The sequence below is a fragment of the Neoarius graeffei genome, chromosome 23, assembly GCF_027579695.1.
Source record: "Neoarius graeffei isolate fNeoGra1 chromosome 23, fNeoGra1.pri, whole genome shotgun sequence".
Lineage (NCBI taxonomy): Eukaryota > Metazoa > Chordata > Actinopteri > Siluriformes > Ariidae > Neoarius > Neoarius graeffei.
The window spans coordinates 59,943,000-59,962,089 of NC_083591.1; the positions used below are offsets into that span (position 1 = coordinate 59,943,000).

Below are 19,090 nucleotides of genomic sequence, written 5' to 3' on the forward strand. Positions count from 1 at the left end.
TCGTGAAGAAATCGATGAATTGTTTTGATAAATTTGGGGACTTTTTGTTTGTGAATTTGTCGATATAATAAAAAGAAAATCACACGTTGACTTGAAGATATGAAGTTTATCTTCTCGTGTTGAAAATATTTTCACTCGTTCACTTCACTGACTCGTGATCGATCCATTCACCACTCAAAGGTCAACTTCAGATCTTCATGTGACCGTGTAATATCCTCTGTGTATTATTCAGAATAATAATTATTTACTTATTTACATGCAAAACTATTTATCTGGGACAGATTCAGAGTTGGATGTAGGATTTATTGATTTGTTCTGAAACAGTGGTGATTCCTTTCTGGATAAGTGACCGAGTGAAGGTTTATGTTCAACATGGATACGGATATACAGATTCTTTTTTTTCTTCATGTTTAATTTTCTTTTCATTGAAATGAAGGTCACATGATGTCCTCATCCTCGTCCATCTCTCTGATGTTGAGTTTATTAAAGACGAGGGTTAAAAGTGTTTTGTTATTAAAATGAAGATGTGTCGTTTGATCTCAGAGCGAAGATCCAATTTAAATGGTTTAATTCCCATCCTCATCTCGAGGTCCTCATTAACGCAGACGGACTCATCTTATTAATGTCTTACACTCACATCCACACACTGCTGATATAAACACGTATTTTAGGGACAGATCAGAGACGTGGTGTTTATCTCAGTACGATGGGGAAATACAGGGCTCAGTATGTATTTCTTCTGTCTTTACATGAAGAGATAATAAATAATCCCTGTCCTGTGTGAACATGGCCTCTGTATATTAACAGTTCTATCTGTAGCTGTTAGCCAATAAGCGGTGTAACAGAACCTCTTCAGGACGTGTTTTAAGGAGCATTAGGCTGCTTTCACACTTTTCTTTTCTTCCTCAGGCATCAGCGCAGTGTTTTACACCCCACACGAGAAATGCACAAAATTCGTCTGATTTTAATAAAGAACTCCAACAACCTGTACAGAAATAAACAGAGAGGAATCAGCTGACCAATCAGATCGCAGGAGAGGAAACCCAACAGAGTGATGTTAGAAACCACACACACTTTGAGCTGAAACTGTCTGAAACACGCCTTGGCTCATTACAATAATGACACAGTGTGCTTTAATATCTTTAATATTTTACTACATTTGGCTTTCAGAGCAACTAAAACATGATTTCCCTTTCGTATGGGCAACATTGCTAATGATTGCTGTGCTACGATTACACGGAGGGAAAAAATAAGTGCAAATTCACACTGTGTGAATAATAACAAAGCAAAACATCACGATTTATTCACTTACAGTCATAACACAGGCTCACAGATCATTTTCAGTTTACTTTGTTATTAAAAACTCCTTTATATATTAATTGCGCACACACACACACACACACACACACACACACACACGACTCCTTCAGATCACACAAGAAGTGACACAAATCTAAATGGGATGAACGTGGTTTTGTTCCAATCTAAGGAAAAAACAAAATCCCTAATCCATACTTCCCTCCCCATACACCCTTCCCCTCTCATTCTGACAGTAACAGTGATAATGGGCTTAATGTTGGAGTCGGTGATAAATAGTGGGCGTGGAAACAGTAGGCCATATGCCTGCTCATTCCCCTACACCCTCTCATGCAGTGAACCTATGAGATGCAGACCTGGTAAACATCTAGTGTTAAATAAATCAGTGCTAATGGGTTTGCCATTGAGTGGCCTGGGTGTGGCAGCAGGCGGAGCCAACAGTCAGGTGTGTGCTCAGTCACATTCCCTACGCCCTTCCACTATGCAAATCTACAACACATGGATTATTAGACTGCTTGTTACCGCCACCAAGGAGGTTATGTTTTCGGTAGTGTTGGTTTGTTTGTTTTTGTTTGTTTGTTGGTTTGTCTGTTAGCAACATTACGGAAAAAGTTATGAACGGATTGCTCTGAAATTTTTTCCAGAGGTGTGACTGGGCCCAAGTAACAATCCATTTTGGTGGTGATCCGGATCACCGTCTGGATCCCGGAATTTTTTAAAGGATTCTTGGTGGAGGTCTGCACTCTCCGAGTGCTTTTCTAGTTTTAAATAAAACAGTGATAACGATGCTGTCTTGTCTTTTTAGGGTGGAGCCACCAGTGTGAAGTGGGCGTGGCAACAAGTTCAGGAAGTGGGTGTGGTCTGATTTCACATAGCTCAGTTAGCCTAAAGAAGACAATATGTGCTTGAACAGTGAATTGATTTACAGGATCTTTACTCTTCATTTTAGGAATGAAAAGCTTACGCACACATGAAATGGACTGCACGGTACCATGTGGCCGTGTGTGTGTGTGTGTGTGTGTGTGTGTGTGTGGGTGTCCTATTAGGTCTCACTCTCTAATTTAGATGAAGTATGCTTGTTCAGTACTCCTACCATGTGCTACACACAAAATATCAAATTAATATTTTCTGATGATTTGCTAACACCTTTTTTTTTTACATAAAAAAATTTACAACATTGCCTTTAATTTTTCCCTGCAAAGTTCAGATAAATATCACACTCCGTTTTTGGTTTCTTCTGCTCAGTATTTCATTTCATCTTGCAATATTCAGCAACACTTTTATTATTATTATTATTATCTCATCTCATCTCATTATCTGTAGCCGCTTTATCCTGTTCTACAGGGTCGCAGGTGAGCTGGAGCCTATCCCAGCTGACTACGGGCGAAAGGCGGGGTTCACCCTGGACAAGTCGCCAGGTCATCACAGGGTATTATTATTATTATTATTATTATTATTGTCAGTGTCCTGATGTTCCGTTCCGGAGACAATGTTTATGATCCACGGATAAATTCTGTCTTGGGAATGATGTCCATTTCTAAAGTTCTGTTCACCAGATGACAAAAATGTAGCTTTTGAAAGATAAATCCATCGAGATAAAATTGTAAGTTGTGATACAAGGAAACATCTGTATACAAAGACATCTGCATATAAACACACACTGCAGGTGAGAAGTTTGGACGCAAACACCACACCACATGTTCAACAGCTTTTCCCACAATGTTTCCCAGGTGTGCAATGATGTCATTTCCTGTTACAGATTATACAGTGAAAATGGTTTCAGGTTCAAGTTAGCTAGTGTGAATTAGCATGTTATTGAATAAACTAGCTGGTTGGATTGGATTTTTTGTATAAATTATCTGAATAGATATCACAGTTTGCACTGATTGCAATCCAATACATTTTTTGTCAAATTTGCACGCTGAAAAATAATTCAGTTTTCACACACAGCCCTGATTCTTTAAACAGGAAACAAATAAAGTGACTTGTATCAAAACACACAACTATTCCAGCCAATCAGCTACAGGGGGCGGGACATTCATGCTCATGCACAGGACGGGGGAAGGGGAGGGGAAGGGGCTGTGGGAGTGAGAGGGACAGTCACTACGTTTACATGCACATAGAGAGAATCGAATTTCTGCCATTGCTCGACTGAAATCAAAGTTCAAAATGCCATGTATACACCTTAATTCGGCTGAAATTGAACCGAACTTGATTTCTCGGAATCGAGCTACACGACCTAGTTTATGCGATTTCTGCCGAGCTACTTTGTGCATGTAAACCCTATCGAGCTAGTTGTCGAGCTACTTCCGGAAGTGACGAGACCACAAGCGGGAAACACAACAGCCTCGGTCGGCATGACAACAGTAGTAGCGAGCAGCAGAAGAGGTCAGGAGGAACAAACGAAGAAGAGAAAATGGCGATGTAGAGCTCTCTGAAGTGTGGGTGGAGCACAGAGGACGGCAGGACAAAGCTTCTGGTACTAATAGGCTTTTTATTGTCAGACTTTTCAGTTTAACAGCCTACTTTTATTCTTGAGAGAAAAAAAAAACACACATGCACGCGCGCGCTGTGTTCTAGTCCCGGGATGAGCTCTCCCTTCTGCTCTCCCTCTGCCTCCTTAAATAGGGCGCGGTTACTGGGAAGCCACACAAACACAGGTTAATTACCGTCAGGTGTAGTGATTCTTCCACTCACCTTCCCTGGCTCCACCCTCCTGTCACAGACCGGCGCTTGACCACGCCCCCACTGCTACAGGCAAGCAGAAACGTGCACTTCTGGAGCAATGAGGAGACAGAGTTCATGCTCATTCAGCTTAAGGAGTTGAATATATTAAAATTCATGGACGGGAGAAAAATGCGCAATGGAAAACACGGAACTGATAACTTTGTTTACACTCTTGAATAGCTCTTCTTCATGACGACAACCAGAAGTGTACCAACACGATGGGGCGTGTTGCGCCACCTGTGGCTCGGGTGCACAATGCACCTCACACAATAGCCCGATTTCATTGTGTGCATGTAGGATTGGATTTCTCTGGCACCCTGCTGGGACCTTCAGCTCGATTACCGACAGCAGCTCGATTTGGATGTGCATGTAAACGTAGTCAGTGATCCACACTCCAGATCAGTTGGTGGTGGTAAAACAACAATCAATTCTTTGCCAACCGCCAATAAACCTAAGGAGGCCTTAGGAGGATGTTCTATCAGTCTGTGGTCGCCAGTGTCCTGTTTTACACCGTGGTGTGCTGGGGGGCAGCATATCCAAGAAGGACACATCCAGGCTGGACAAACTGATCAGGCGGGCCGGCTCTGTGGTCGGCATGAAGCTGGACTCTCTGGTGACGTTGGCAGAGAAGAGGTCTATGGACAAACTACTGAACATCATGGACGATGCCAGTCACCCTCTGCACACCGTCATCAGCAACCAGAGGAGCCTGTTCAGTGACAGAATGCTCCTTCCCAAGTGCAGGACAAACAGACTCAAAAACTCCTTTGTCCCTCACACCATCAGACTGTACAACTCCTCTCTGGGGGGGAGGAGGGGGAACAGGAGGACAGAGGACAGGAAGGAGTAGTAGCCTAGTCTAGCAATAAGCAATACCGGACAATGTGCAATATAAAGTGCAATATCTTTCCTGCTCCGCCCACACACACACTTACCCTAACCCCACTTCTCCCCCCTTTCCCCCTCCCCTTCCTCTCTTCCCCATATCTTATTCTTTTTATATTTGTATATGTAAATACTTAATTTATTTTAATTTATTTAGAAGTTTTCTCTATTTCTTTTCTCTGTTTATCTGTAATGATGCTGCTGGAATCTTAATTTCCCTGAGGGAACCCTCCCAAAGGGATCAATAAAGTTTCATCTAATCTAATCTAATCTAATCTAATCTAAACCTCAAAGAAGAAGAAAGAAGAGTAGCCCGTTGGCTGAGAGAGGGAGCATTGTAAGCAGTGGGTGTGTGAGGAAGCGGAAAACAAACAAACCATATCTGGCCGGCTCTCTCATCCATCCTGCATTCGCATGGCTGCTCCCTGGACATTAACCTGGACTACATCTGACTCCAGCAGACTCCCCAGAGGAGTTTATTCAGCTGGACGGCTCGCTTCGTTTTGTGACAGAAATATAAAAATCTCTCTGCAGTAAGACTTGTGGTGGCTACTTGTATGTTTACATCAACACAGAATGGTGCAAGAACTTGGTGCTTACATTCTAGTTACTGATCATTGCTTCATTCACACTAGAACTGTGTACTGGTCTTTTTTTTAACATTTACCCTGCCCTGTTTCAGTAATTACTGTAGTGTCTTGTGATATTTGCACATGTGCACTTTATGTACTCCTGTGTAGGTCTGTGTCGTCTCATGTAGTTCTGCGGTGTTGTCTGTAGGACCCTGGTCCTGGAGGAATGTTGTTTGTTTCACTGTGTCCCAGCTGTAGAAGGTTGAAATGACAATAAAGCCACTTGACTTGATCATGGTATTTGTTCGTACAATGTTTGTGAAGGGTTTTTTAGCCACATAAACCTAAAAACACAAGTTTGCTTGCACACTGGGATTATTTGGATTGATGCATAATTCGACATGCTATATGCGGGGTAACATTACTTTCCTTGGTTGGTTAGCGACACTCTACGATCCTCTCTTCAGTCACTGTAGTTTTGTAAAAGCAATCTAAAAAACTAACTTGCTGTTTTTTACTTCCTCGTGGTTTGGATGATGTGTTTGTGTGCTAATATAATGTTTGTTTTGCTATGAGACAGAGACGTTACTCTTTTTTCATCAGCGAGGCCAGTTGTTAGTGTCGTTGCCTTGGCAATGCACGTCCATGAATTGGGGGTGGGGGGGTGGAGTTTCTGAAGGAGCACTGAAGGGAGGTGTGTATTTGTTTAGCTGTTGAGTTCGAATATCAGCAATCTTTCTCCAGAATCGATGACTCGCCCTTTAAAGGTTTTTTAAAAGCAAACAGTAATCACGTGGTCTGTTATGTGTGCAAGTGGGATTTGGTTCTGATTAAACTTTACAGGTGAAATCAGGTTCTGGAGCTCCAGTAAATGTATATAAAATAATACTAAACTATTTTACTGTATTAATGTGTTTGTTGTGTGTGCGTGAATGACGGTAATCTCATAAATGTTGTTTTTTAAAGACGCTGAGGCTCATCTACTGTATCAACCTGCTAAAAAAGTGAAGTTGTATTTTTGACCAAATAAAACTAAAATTTGCTGCCAGATGTTTCTGTTTTTCTTTGTACTCACATGAACATGCTGATAAACACCAATTTGCTAAATTACACAGCTGTTTAGCCACGCCCCCAAAACTCCATTAAAGGCAACTTCCTAAGTGCAGTGTGCATCAAAGTCTTAGCACCCTGATGTTGATGTAGATTTTATAGTGTTATTATTTATCATTTGCTGTTACTTTGCAAATATTACAATATATTTCTGGATAGTGGGTTTGATTTTGGAACTTTTATTCTCATTAAACCCTCAGAATAAGAGTTTGTCAGATCAGATTTTGCGCTTTATTGACCATTGTGCTGGTTTTATTACACAGATCTGGCAACGCTGACCGAGGGCTTCTAATTAGATTAGATAAATAATAATAGCTAATAAATAAAAATAAATATTGTTGAGATTTTCATTGGGAGTGACAAAGTTGGACAGGATGAGAAATGAGAATATGAGGGGGACAGGACATGTAGGATGACTTGGAGACAAAGTGAGAGAGGCGAAATTGAGAGTGAGATGGTTTGGACACATAGAGAGGAGAGATCCAGGGTTTACTGGCAAAAGAACGCTGGAGATGGAGTTGCAGGTAGAAGGAAAAGAGGAAGAGCAAAGATGAGATTTATGGATGTGGTGAAGGAGGACATGAGGACGTTTGGTGGGACAGAAGGAGATACGGAGGACAGAAGGAGATGGAGGGACATTATCTGCTGTGGAAACCCCTAACGGGAACAGCGAAAGGAGGAGAAGAAGAAATAAAAGTAAATATTGAGCTAACATGCTAGCACTGTGACCTGATGATGATGTTAGAGGGGGCGTGGTTAAACCTAAATCAAGCTGAATGACAGTTCATTTAAATAACGTGCTTATTGTTTATTAATATATATTTTTAAAACTTCTTAATTTCCATGTCTATTTTTTTTTTACAAATGCTTCTTCCAGACCTCCAGCCTGCAGTGTGTGTATGTTGTGTGTATGTTGTGTGTATTTTGTCCTTCATCCTGTTTAAACTTTGGCTGAGTGTAAACCCATCTCTGTTGTGTGTGTTGCTGTTCTTCAGTGTGTCCTCAGTGTTTGTCCTTCATTCAGATGCAGAAGAGAGATGAGAGCGAGAGAGCGAGTGAATGAAAGAGTGGCAGAGATGAGAGACGGAGACAGTCACGTCCTGATCGGAGCTCCTCACAGGACTGGCCACCGCGGCATCGCTCCATTTCACACAAAACTCCGGAAAATCCCGAAGGACAGCGACAGCGCTGGTGCTGAACACACACTCCTCCGTTCTGACAGCGCAGCAGCACGTCGTCACACACTCGAGCTGAGGACAGAAATGAGAAACACACACTCATGGGAGTAGTTATGATAAAAGAGTGTAAGATCAGCTCAGAGGAGAACATCACGACTGAGAGCTGGAATAAAAATGTCCATGAGCTGAAACAGTATTTCAGGGCGGGGCGTTGATCACGAACTGCTGGGGTCCATGCAGAGGAGATGAACTCCTCACCCGCAGCCTGAAAGTCACTTCAGGAACAGAGGGTGTGTGCAAATTAATACCACTGAAGGGCAGGTGATACACTCGCATAAGTGAATCGCTGCCAATATTTTTAATAAATAAAAATAAATAAATAAATAAATAAATATTAAGAAGAAAATTTTATCTAAATTATTTTTCAGGTTATAGTGTTCAATTCTTTTCTCCAGTAATTTGAGATTTTTCATGACACTGGAAGTTAAACTGGTGTCAGGACGCTGATTTAAGCAAATAAAAAAAAAAAAAAACACAATGTCTTTCTCATCAGGAATGTTTTTGTCCCGTTTGTTCTACACTGTGTACAGATGGAGCTGTGTTAGGAAACATGATCATATCCAGTATCTTTCCTTCTCACAACATCTCTCGTGGTGAATGACAGTGAAAGATTTAATGTCATTTAAAAAATATGTCTTTTTCTAAAACTGTCACCATCCTCCATCTTCCAAAGGCAACTTTTTTAAAGCAATATTTTAATTAAATACAGCCCCAAACCAGAGAAAGTTGGGACGGTGTGGAAAATTCAAATTAAAAAAAAGAAAGCAGTGATTTGGAAATGTACTTTGACTTGTATTTCATTAGACAGAATGAACCCAAGATATTTCATGTTTTGTTGGTCAACTTCATTTCATTAGTTAATTTCCATCCATTCCTGCGTTTCAGACCGGCAACACATTCCAAAAAAGTTGTTACAGGGCAATTTAGGGTGAGTAATGAGGTAAAGATCTTTTTGCCAGATTTCTTTGAGGACTTCAGATACTGCTGATCTAAGATTTTCACAAATGGCAGTCTCAATAGTTTATAAAAGGTCCTGGACAAGACTTTAAACTGTATCCAGAGATGATGCCCAGCATGGCAGCTGTGGCTTTGGGGAAAGTGGAGTGGCCCCTTAGTCGCCTCTACTCCCAGGTCCCCTCTGTCCCAGAGGGGTAGCACCTGCTCAGGGAGCCAGCTATGGCATAAATAGTACATACACAGGCAGCAGTGTGAGTGTCAGAGATGGTTGGCAGAGGTCCTCCAAAATATAGGACAATGGCAAGAGATCTCAGATCTGAGTAAGGAGGATCATGCCCCAGTTAGGACGGCCTGAGGTATGGAAGGATCTGACCACCCACCATACTACGTTGGTTTTGTCAGTTAAATGAAGGATCAACACAACTTTTGTGATATGATGTCAACTGGTGCACCCCACAGGCTGGTTGACATCCAAAGAGTGACTGGGGGAGAGGTGGCACCTGCTTCCAACAGGGCTGACGAGGATGAAGGTTCAGAAACAAAGCCCAATAAGGGAATTTCCAAACTGGAAGGTCTCAGCACAGGAAGAAGCAGGGTTTGCCTGAGGATAACCTTACATTTCGGAACATGAAATGTGAGAAGCTTGACAACAAGCAAACTTAACATCATTACAAGTGAAATGAAACACATGAACATCAAAATCCTGGGAATTGCCAAACACTGGATGATGGTCCAAGGACGCTTTGAGACAGAGAGTGGAGACATCATGATATACTCAGGCAAAGACACAGGCCCAAGGAGAGAAGGAGTTGCATTCATCCTGGATAAGACCATGGCAAAATCACTCATCGGCTATAGCCCAATCAGCCCTAGAATCATCACAGCAAGGCTGAAAGCAAACCCAATCAACATCTCACTTGTTCAAATCTACGCACCAACAGCAGATACACCTGAGGAGATCCTGAAGGGATTCTATGAGAAATTGCAGAGAGCCATCAATCATCTACCAGCAAGAGATATGCTCATAATTATGGGAGACTGGAATGCCAAAGTTGGGAAGTTAACAACTCCATCCCAAACAGTCAGTCAGCACGGTCTGGGAGATCAAAACGATCGAGGAGAACAACTGATTGACTTCTGCAACAGCAATGGTTTAATGATCGGCAACACCCTCTTCAAACACCATCTGCGAAGACTTTTTACATGGAGAAGTCCAGGCAATAGAACAACCAATCAGATTGATTACATCCTAATAAACAGAAGATGGAGATCCACTCTGGAGAATGTAAAGACCAGACCAAGTGCAGATTGTGGCAGTGACCATCAGCTGCTCCTGGCAAAATTGAAGATTCACCTAAAAGCAACTAAGTCAAATCAAACAATACCAATAAGATTTGATGTACAAGCCATACCACCTGAATTCAATAATGAGATCTGTAACAGATTCAGTCCTCTGCTGGAATACGCGGAAGAGGACTGCACACCTGAGGAACTTTGGGGCAAGATGTCAGAGGTCATCAAAAAGACAGCTAAAGAATATATCCCAAGGAAAAAAGAAAGAAAAAAATTTGGCTTAAGGACAACACCATAGAGATAGCAAGAGAGAGGAGAATAGCAAAAGCATCAGGTGATCATGACAAATGGACCCAACTGAACAGAGACTTCAACCATGAAGCAAGAAGGGACATGCAAGAATTCTGGGAAAACAAATGTGAAGATCTGGAATGAGAAAAAGGAAACCTAAAAAAGGTATTCAAGTTATTTAAGGAAATAACTGGGAGGCGGACAGTAAGATCAGATGTTATCAACGACAGCAAAGGTATAACACTTACAGAGACGGCGGCCATCCAGAAACGCTGGGCTGAGTATTGTACAAGGCTTTATGTGGAACCATCCCCATCCCCAGAACCACACCTAGACATAGAGAAAGAAGAACCACAACCTACCACAGCAGAAGTTGAACATGCACTGAAAAACCTGTCAAATGGAAAATCACCAGGAATAGATGAAATACCTGCAGAGATTTGAAAAGTAACAGGAGAAACCAGAACAACACTCATCTGGAAACTTTGTGAGAAGATATGGAAGGGTAGAGAATGGCCCAAGGATTGGTGTAGAGGCATTTTTATACCATTGTCCAAGAAAGGTCATCTCAAAGGGTGTTCCAACCACAGAACCATCACTCTCATTACACATGCAAGTAAGGCCATGCTGAAGATCATTACAGATCAAATATACAAGAAATATGCCCAAGAAATAAGTGAAGAACAAGCAGGATTTGTCAAAAGATGTACACGAGCGCAAATTGTCAACATCAGAATCTCATCTCATCTCATCTCATCTCATCTCATCTCATCTCATCTCATCTCATCTCATCTCATTTCATCTCATCTCATCTCATCTCATCTCATCTCATCTCATTATCTCTAGCTGCTTTATCCTGTTCTACAGGGTCTCAGGCAAGCGGGAGGACATCAGAATCATCATGGAAAAATGTAAAGAAAACAACATACCACTATACATGTGTTTCATAGATTATGCGAAAGCATTCAACTGTGTGAACCACAACCGTCTTTGGAGTGATTTGATCCTAATGGGATTCCCTCACCACATAATCCACCTGCTACAAGTATTATACAACAATCAAGAAGCAATGGTGAGGACGACATGGAGAAAGCAAGTGGTTTACCATCGGAAGAGGTGTTAGGCAAGGTTGCATTGTATCACCTATGCTGTACAACATCTACGCTGAAGACATCATGAGGAATGCACTAGAGAGCTCAGAGGCAGGCTGATTTGTGACTGGCACACTCGGCTGCAATTTGGGCAAGTAAGGACGGCAGTGTCATGTTCTGCTAGGGCTGGTGTTGGTTCCCTTTGCCTTTTTCTTGATCTTTTTTCTTCCCAATGAAGCTCCCTCTTTCTCTTGCTTCTCTTGATTCCGGCTTTGACTACACTGCGCCACTTGGTGTGGTCGTCAGCAACAGTTTCCCAGCTCCCCACACCACAATCCTTCAGGTCGCATTTGCAGACATCTTTGTGGCAGAGCTTGGGCCTACCAGCAGGTCTAGAGCCGGTAGCAAGTTCACCGTAGAGTAGGTCTTTTGGTATTCTGCCGTCCTGCATTCTGTGGACATGGCCTAACCAATGAAGGCATCTTTCACTGAGCATAGCGAACAGGCTCGGCAATCCTGCCTTTTTAAGGACATCTTTGTTTGGGATGCGGTCTTGCCATGCGATGCCCAAGATTTTCCTGAGGTTACACAAATGGAACGCGTTGAGCCTGCATTCTTGACGAGCGTAGAGGGTCCAGGTCTTGCTGCCGTATAGTAAAGTGCTTAGCACACATGCTTGGTACACCCTCATCTTGGTGTTGGTGGTCAGTGATGGGTTTTCCCAAACTCTGTTGCTGAGACGAGCCATAGTTGATGCAGCCTTGCCGATACGCTTGTTTAACTCGGCTTCCAAGGATAGGTTGCACGAGATGTTTGAGCCCAGGTAGGTGAAGTCCTCAACCACCTTTAGGGTGTAGTCGCCGATAGAAATGTTGTTGCTGACATCCTGACCCATAATATTGGTCTTCTTGAGGCTGATGGTGAGGCCGAACTCTCTACAAGCATGTGCGAAGCGATCGATGAGCCATTGTAGAGCATCTTCGGTGTGAGCAGTCAGAGCCGTGTCATCCGCAAACAGCAATTCCCTGATGAGCACTTTTCGCACCTTGGTCTTGGCCCTGAGGCGGGCAAGATTGAAAAGGCTTCCGTCACTTCTAGTGTGGATGTAAACACCATCCTCTGACCCTTTGAAGGCATGTGACAAGAGCAGGGAGAAGAAGATGCCAAACAATGTTGGGGCGAGTACGCAGCCCTGTTTCACACCACTTCTGATGGGAAAAGGATCTGAGGTTGAGCCATTGTAGTGGACGGTGCCTTGCATGTCTTTGTGGAAGGACACGATCATCCTCAGAAGCTTTGGTGGACAGCCAATTCTTTGCAGTAGAGTGAAGAGGCCTTTCCTGCTGACCATGTCAAAGGCCTTGGTCAGATCAATGAAGGCAATGTATAGGGATTGTCTTTGCTCTCTGCACTGCTCTTGCAGCTGCCAGAGTGAGAAGATCATGTCGATTGTTGATCTTCCTTCCCGAAAACCACACTGTGCCTCTGGGTAGACACGTTCAGCAAGGGGCTGCAGCCTGTTGAGGACTACGCGGGCATAGGTCTTTCCAACTATGATAAGTAACGATATTCCATGGTAACTATTGCAGTCACCACAGTCACCTTTCCTTTTATATAATGTGATGATGTTAGCATCGCGCATCTCTTGGGGAACTGCCCCCTCTTCCCAGCACTGCAGCAGAAGTTCGTAGAGGTGTTGGTGGAGGGCAGTGTTTTTGCAAACTTGGATAACCTCGGGGGGAATCCCATCATTTCCTGGAGCTTTGCCACAGGCCAGAGAGTCGATAGCTTTGGAAAACTCATCTACAGTGGGTGGAACGTCAAGCTCTTCCATGACGGGCAAGATTGCGATGCCCTGAACTGCGGCATCAGTTACTGTATTCTCCCTCGAGTAAAGATCTTGGTAGTGTTCTGCCCATCTCTCCATCTGCTTGCTGCGATCAGTAATGATTTTGCCTGATGAGGACTTAAGGGGTGCTTGGGCTGAAGGCCCTCTTCATACCATCGTACATGGCACGGGTGTTCCTGTTATTGGCAGAAAGCTGGATTTTTTTGCAGAGATTCAGCCAGTAATCATTAGCACAGAATCTAGCACACCGTTGAGCATCATTTCGGGCTGATCTTAGTGCAGCCAGAGTCTTCTCAGAGGGGTTTCTTTTGTAGTTTAATAGTGCTGTGCGTTTCGCTGCAAGAGCGGGCTCGAGGATAGCAATTCCTGACTGAAACCAGTCAGGGTTTTGCTTCACTCTTTTACCAAAGGTGCCTATAGTGGAGTTGAAGGTGGCATCATGGATGTAAGCCCATCTCTCTTCTATGCTGCCAGAGGGACAGCCTTTAAGTGCCTCCTCGATGGTGGTGGTGAATCGATCGCGTAGTTCAGGGATTGAGGTCCTGGCCGTATTGATGCGCCGTCGTCATTTTTGCTTTGAGTGGTGGATCCGTTTAAGCTGGAGGCGCACCTTACTGCTGACCAGCGAGTGATCAGTATCAAAGTCAGCACTATGGTAAGTGCGAGTTGTGAGAACGTAGTTCAACGCTGATCTGCGGGTGATAACAAGGTCCAGTTGGTGCCAATGGCGTGATCTCGGGTGGCACCAGGATACTCTGTGTTGATGTTTAGTTGCAAAGAATGTGTTGGTTATACAGAGGTCGAAGTAAGAACAAAGCTCAAGGAGCCTCTGACCATTATCATTCATCTTGCCGACACCGAAACAGCCAATGCAACGGGGCCAGGAGTCAAAGTCAGCTCCTACTCGGGTGCTGAAATCCCCGAGTATAAACAGATGATCTGTAGGTGGTATCTCTTGAATGGTGGCCTCAAGCTCTTGGTAGAACTCATCCTTGGTCTCCGGGGTGGAACAGAGGGTGGGAGCATATACATTTATGATGTTCACTTCTCCTGATGAGGTCAAAAAGCGCAGTGCAAGGATACAAGCTGTGCCACTGGATGGCGGAATAACAGTGGGTAAGAGTGAGTTCTGCACAGCAAAACCTACGCCATGCAGGCGAGGTTCCTCTGGTTCCTTTCCCTGCCAGAAGAATGTATAATCCTGTTCTTTCAAGCTACCATTTGAGGGTAGTCGGGTCTCTTGTAGGGCAGCAATGTCTATGCCTAGTTTGCTCAGCTCACGGTCAATGACAGCTGTTTTCCTGAAGTTGTCGATCTGACAAAGGTCATCTGAGAGGCCAGGACACATGGTCCTGACATTCCAACTTGCGAGTTGCAAGATTGGGAGTTTCTTCTTTCTTCTTACATTGCCTGGTGCTATATGTACAGTCTGCTTGTCGGTTTTGCCTAAGCTCCATGCACCCAATGAAGCAGGCAGACTGTGGCGGGTCAGCACCTTATTGGCTGAGGGCTGCCCAGCTTGAGGCGGGCGGTGACTGACCAGTGGGACTACGAAGGTCCCTCCCACCATCAGAGAAAGCCCATAGCCTCAGAGCATGTGCCAATTTACTCTTGACTTAGAACCCGTAACTGCCGTCTCCCCTGTTGGTTTTGACGCTGTGAACAGCGGCACTGAAGTGGCCTCTTCAGGATGCAAGCCTGGGCGGTGTATGGAGATCCTGGGCTGCCCAAATGTCAGGACCCCCCTCTCAGCCTTGCCCTTGCCTTTCCCTTGATCCAAGGGAAAGCAATGCGATACACTTAGCACCAGTTCAGCTGCAGGAGCTGCTGAAGAGAAGTCAGGTTGACTTACTAATCGTCTAAGGGGTTCCACTCCTATCCTGATTGGATGTGATGATTCTTCCTCGAGGTTGTCTCCTGAAGCCTTTCCCGGACCAGGTATAGCTGCAAGGCAGCGGAGGTTTGGAATCAAGGTTTTCCTTCCCCTAGGTGAACTGCCAACCAAGGCTAATGAGCTCCACCTGCCCAAAGGGAATATACCGTACCGTCCCTCACTCGGTCCCTAGTATAATGTTTTGTCTAATACAGGTGCACCACATGTAGGTAGTTATACAAGAGTTAGGTGACCAGAGCCGTGAAGATTAGTCACCCTTCGCACCCTGGAGCTTATAAAGAAAATAAAAAAAGTTAGTGAAGAGAAAGGCCTGCTCTTAAACACCAGAAAGACTAAGATAATGGTAATCGACCCAAACAAAGATGGCAGAAACCAACATCAACTTAGAAGGAATTACATTAGAAGAAATACAACCCCGATTCCAAAAAAGTTGGGACAAAGTACAAATTGTAAATAAAAACAGAATGCAATAATTTACAAATCTCAAAAACTGATATTGTATTCACAATAGAACATAGGCAACATATCAAATGTCGAAAGTGAGACATTTTGAAATTTCATGCCAAATATTGGCTCATTTGAAATTTGATGACAGCAACACATCTCAAAAAAGTTGGGACAGGGGCAATAAGAGGCTGGAAAAGTTAAAGGTACAAAAAAGGAACAGCTGGAGGACCAAATTGCAACTCATTAGGTCAATTGGCAATAGGTCATTAACATGACTGGGTATAAAAAGAGCATCTTGGAGTGGCAGCAGCTCTCAGAAGTAAAGATGGGAAGAGGATCACCAGTCCCCCTAATTCTGCGCCGACAAATAGTGGAGCAATATCAGAAAGGAGTTCGACAGTGTAAAATTGCAAAGAGTTTGAACATATCATCATCTACAGTGCAGAATATCATCAAAAGATTCAGAGAATCTGGAAGAATCTCTGTGCGTAAGGGTCAAGGCCGGAAAACCATACTGGGTGCCCGTGATCTTCGGGCCCTTAGACGGCACTGCCTCACATACAGGCATGCTTCTGTATTGGAAATCACAAAATGGGCTCAGGAATATTTCCAGAGAACATTATCTGTGAACACAATTCACCGTGCCATCCGCCGTCGCCAGCTAAAACTCTATAGTTCAAAGAAGAAGCCGTATCTAAACACGATCCAGAAGCGCAGACGTCTTCTCTGGGCCAAGGCTCATTTAAAATGGACTGTGGCAAAGTGGAAAACTGTTCTGTGGTCAGACGAATCAAAATTTGAAGTTCTTTATGGAAATCAGGGACGCCGTGTCATTCGGACTAAAGAGGAGAAGGACGACCCGAGTTGTTATCAGCGCTCAGTTCAGAAGCCTGCATCTCTGATGGTATGGGGTTGCATTAGTGCGTGTGGCATGGGCAGCTTACACATCTGGAAAGACACCATCAATGCTGAAAGGTATATCCAGGTTCTAGAGCAACATATGCTCCCATCCAGACGACGTCTCTTTCAGGGAAGACCTTGCATTTCCCAACATGACAATGCCAAACCACATACTGCATCAATTACAGCATCATGGCTGCGTAGAAGAAGGGTCCGGGTACTGAACTGGCCAGCCTGCAGTCCAGATCTTTCACCCATAGAAAACATTTGGCGCATCATAAAACGGAAGATACGACAAAAAAGACCTAAGACAGTTGAACAACTAGAATCCTACATTAGACAAGAATGGGTTAACATTCCTATCCCTAAACTTGAGCAACTTGTCTCCTCAGTCCCCAGACGTTTACAGACTGTTGTAAAGAGAAAAGGGGATGTCTCACAGTGGGAAACATGGCCTTGTCCCAACTTTTTTGAGATGTATTGTTGTCATGAAATTTAAAATCACCTAATTTTTCTCTTTAAATGATACATTTTCTCAGTTTAAACATTTGATATGTCATCTATGTTCTATTCTGAATAAAATATGGAATTTTGAAACTTCCACATCATTGCATTCCGTTTTTATTTACAATTTGTACTTTGTCCCAACTTTTTTGGAATTGGGGTTGTAGAAGAATTTGTTTACCTGGGTTCAACTATTAACACCAAGGCAAAGTGTAAGCAGGAAGTAATCAGAAGGCTCACCATTGCAAAAAATAAAATTCAAAGCATATGTACCATCTGGAAAAGCCAAGCAATCAGTAACAACTTAAAGCTCAAAATTATCAGAGCAACTGCATTTGCTATTGCCACCTATGGATGTGAATCATGGGCAATGACCAAGCAAATTGAGAAGAAGGTAGATCCATTTGAGATGTGGGCATTCAGGCGCTTGCTTAGAACCTCATGGAGAGAGCATCGAACCAATGTCTGGGTTCTAGAAACACTGAACACCAAGATGATGCTCCAGGAATAAATTGTGAAAAGAAAGATGGGGTTTTTCAGCCATGCCATCCGACATGAAGGACTAGAGAAAGTCATCCTCCAAGGAAAAGCAGCTGGAAAGAGACAAAGAGGTAGAGCCCCACAAACATGGCAACAAGACATCACTAGGTGGACACAAAAAAGCCTGGTGGAGGTGTCAAGGATGGCAGAAGATCACAGAGAGTGGTGTGCTTTTAGAAAGACCACAGCAGCTCGCCATCTGATCTAGAGAGAATGAGGTAAAACAATTAAATAATGATGTGATGTGAAACAGGTGACTGTAATCATGATTTGGTACAAAATCAGCCTCCAGGAAAGGCCGAGTGTTTGAGGAGTAAAGACGGGCTGAGGATCTCCAGTTTATCAACAAATACATGAGAAAATTATTGAAATGTTTAAAAACAATGTTCCTCAAAGAAAGATAGGAAGGGATTTGGATCTTTCACCCTCTACGGTGCATAATATCATTAAACCATTCAAGGAATCTGGAGGAATTTCGGTGTGTAAAGGGCTCAAGCCTAATCTGAACCCCTGTGATCTCCGATCCCTCAGATGGCATCAAGAACCGTCATTCATCTACAGCTGATAGAACCACATGGGCTCTGGATTACTTTGGAAAACTTTTATCAAGTTGCAGTATGACATCCACAAACACCAGTTAAAACTTTACTGTGTAAAATGGAAGCCTTATGTTAACTGTGTCCAGAAGCGCTGTCGACTTCTCTGGGCTCGGAGGTGTCCGGGATGGACCATCACACAGTGGGAACGGGTATTGTGGTCAGACGGATCAGTATTCCAGGACTTTTTTGGAAGAAATGGATGCCGTGTGCTCTGAAGAGGAAAAGGACCATCCAGACTGTTAGCAGGAACAAGTCCAAAAGCCAGGGTGTGTCATGGTATGGCGTTGGGTCAGTGCCCTTGGTAAAGGTAACTTACATTTCTGTGATTGAGCATTAATGCAGAAAAGTACACTGAGATTTTGGAGCAACATCTGCTGCCTTCAAGACGACGTCTTTTCCAGGGAGATTTCAACAAGACGATGCAAAACCACATTCTGCTCACATTATAAAGGCGTGGCTGTGGGAGAAAAGGGCGTGTCCCCTCTGTCCCCAATAGAGAATGTGTGGAGAATTTAGAAATGATCACAGTGACGACCCCGAACTGTTACACACCTTAAGACCTGTTTACAGGAAGAACGGGACAAAAATAACACCTGAAACACTTCATCACTTGGAGTCTTCAGTCCATAAGCAGCTTTTACGTGTTGGGAGAAGGAACGGGAACATTATAAAGTGGGAAAGGCTTTAGTGTCACAACTTTATTTGAAATGTGTTGCAAGAATCGGAGTTGAAATGTGTTTATTTTTGAAAAAAACTCCCAATAAACTTCATGAAGTAAAACATCAGATAATGTGCTGTTGGATTGATTTGAGTGAAATACAGGTCAAGGATTATTTACACATCACTGTTTTCAGTTTTAATTTCAATTTCAACTCA

General features: G+C 43.4%; 1 protein-coding gene across 1 annotated transcript in view; it reads right to left on the bottom strand.

Annotated features, from left to right (window-relative positions):
• Positions 1-7,631: 7,631 nt before the first annotated feature.
• Positions 7,632-19,090, bottom strand: part of LOC132871342 (netrin-G1) — a 37,328-nt gene continuing 25,869 nt past the window's right edge. Inside the window, exon 5 of the mRNA XM_060905454.1 lies at positions 7,632-7,861. Coding sequence (XP_060761437.1) covers positions 7,632-7,861 — 230 coding nt within the window. The remainder of the gene's footprint in view (positions 7,862-19,090) is intronic.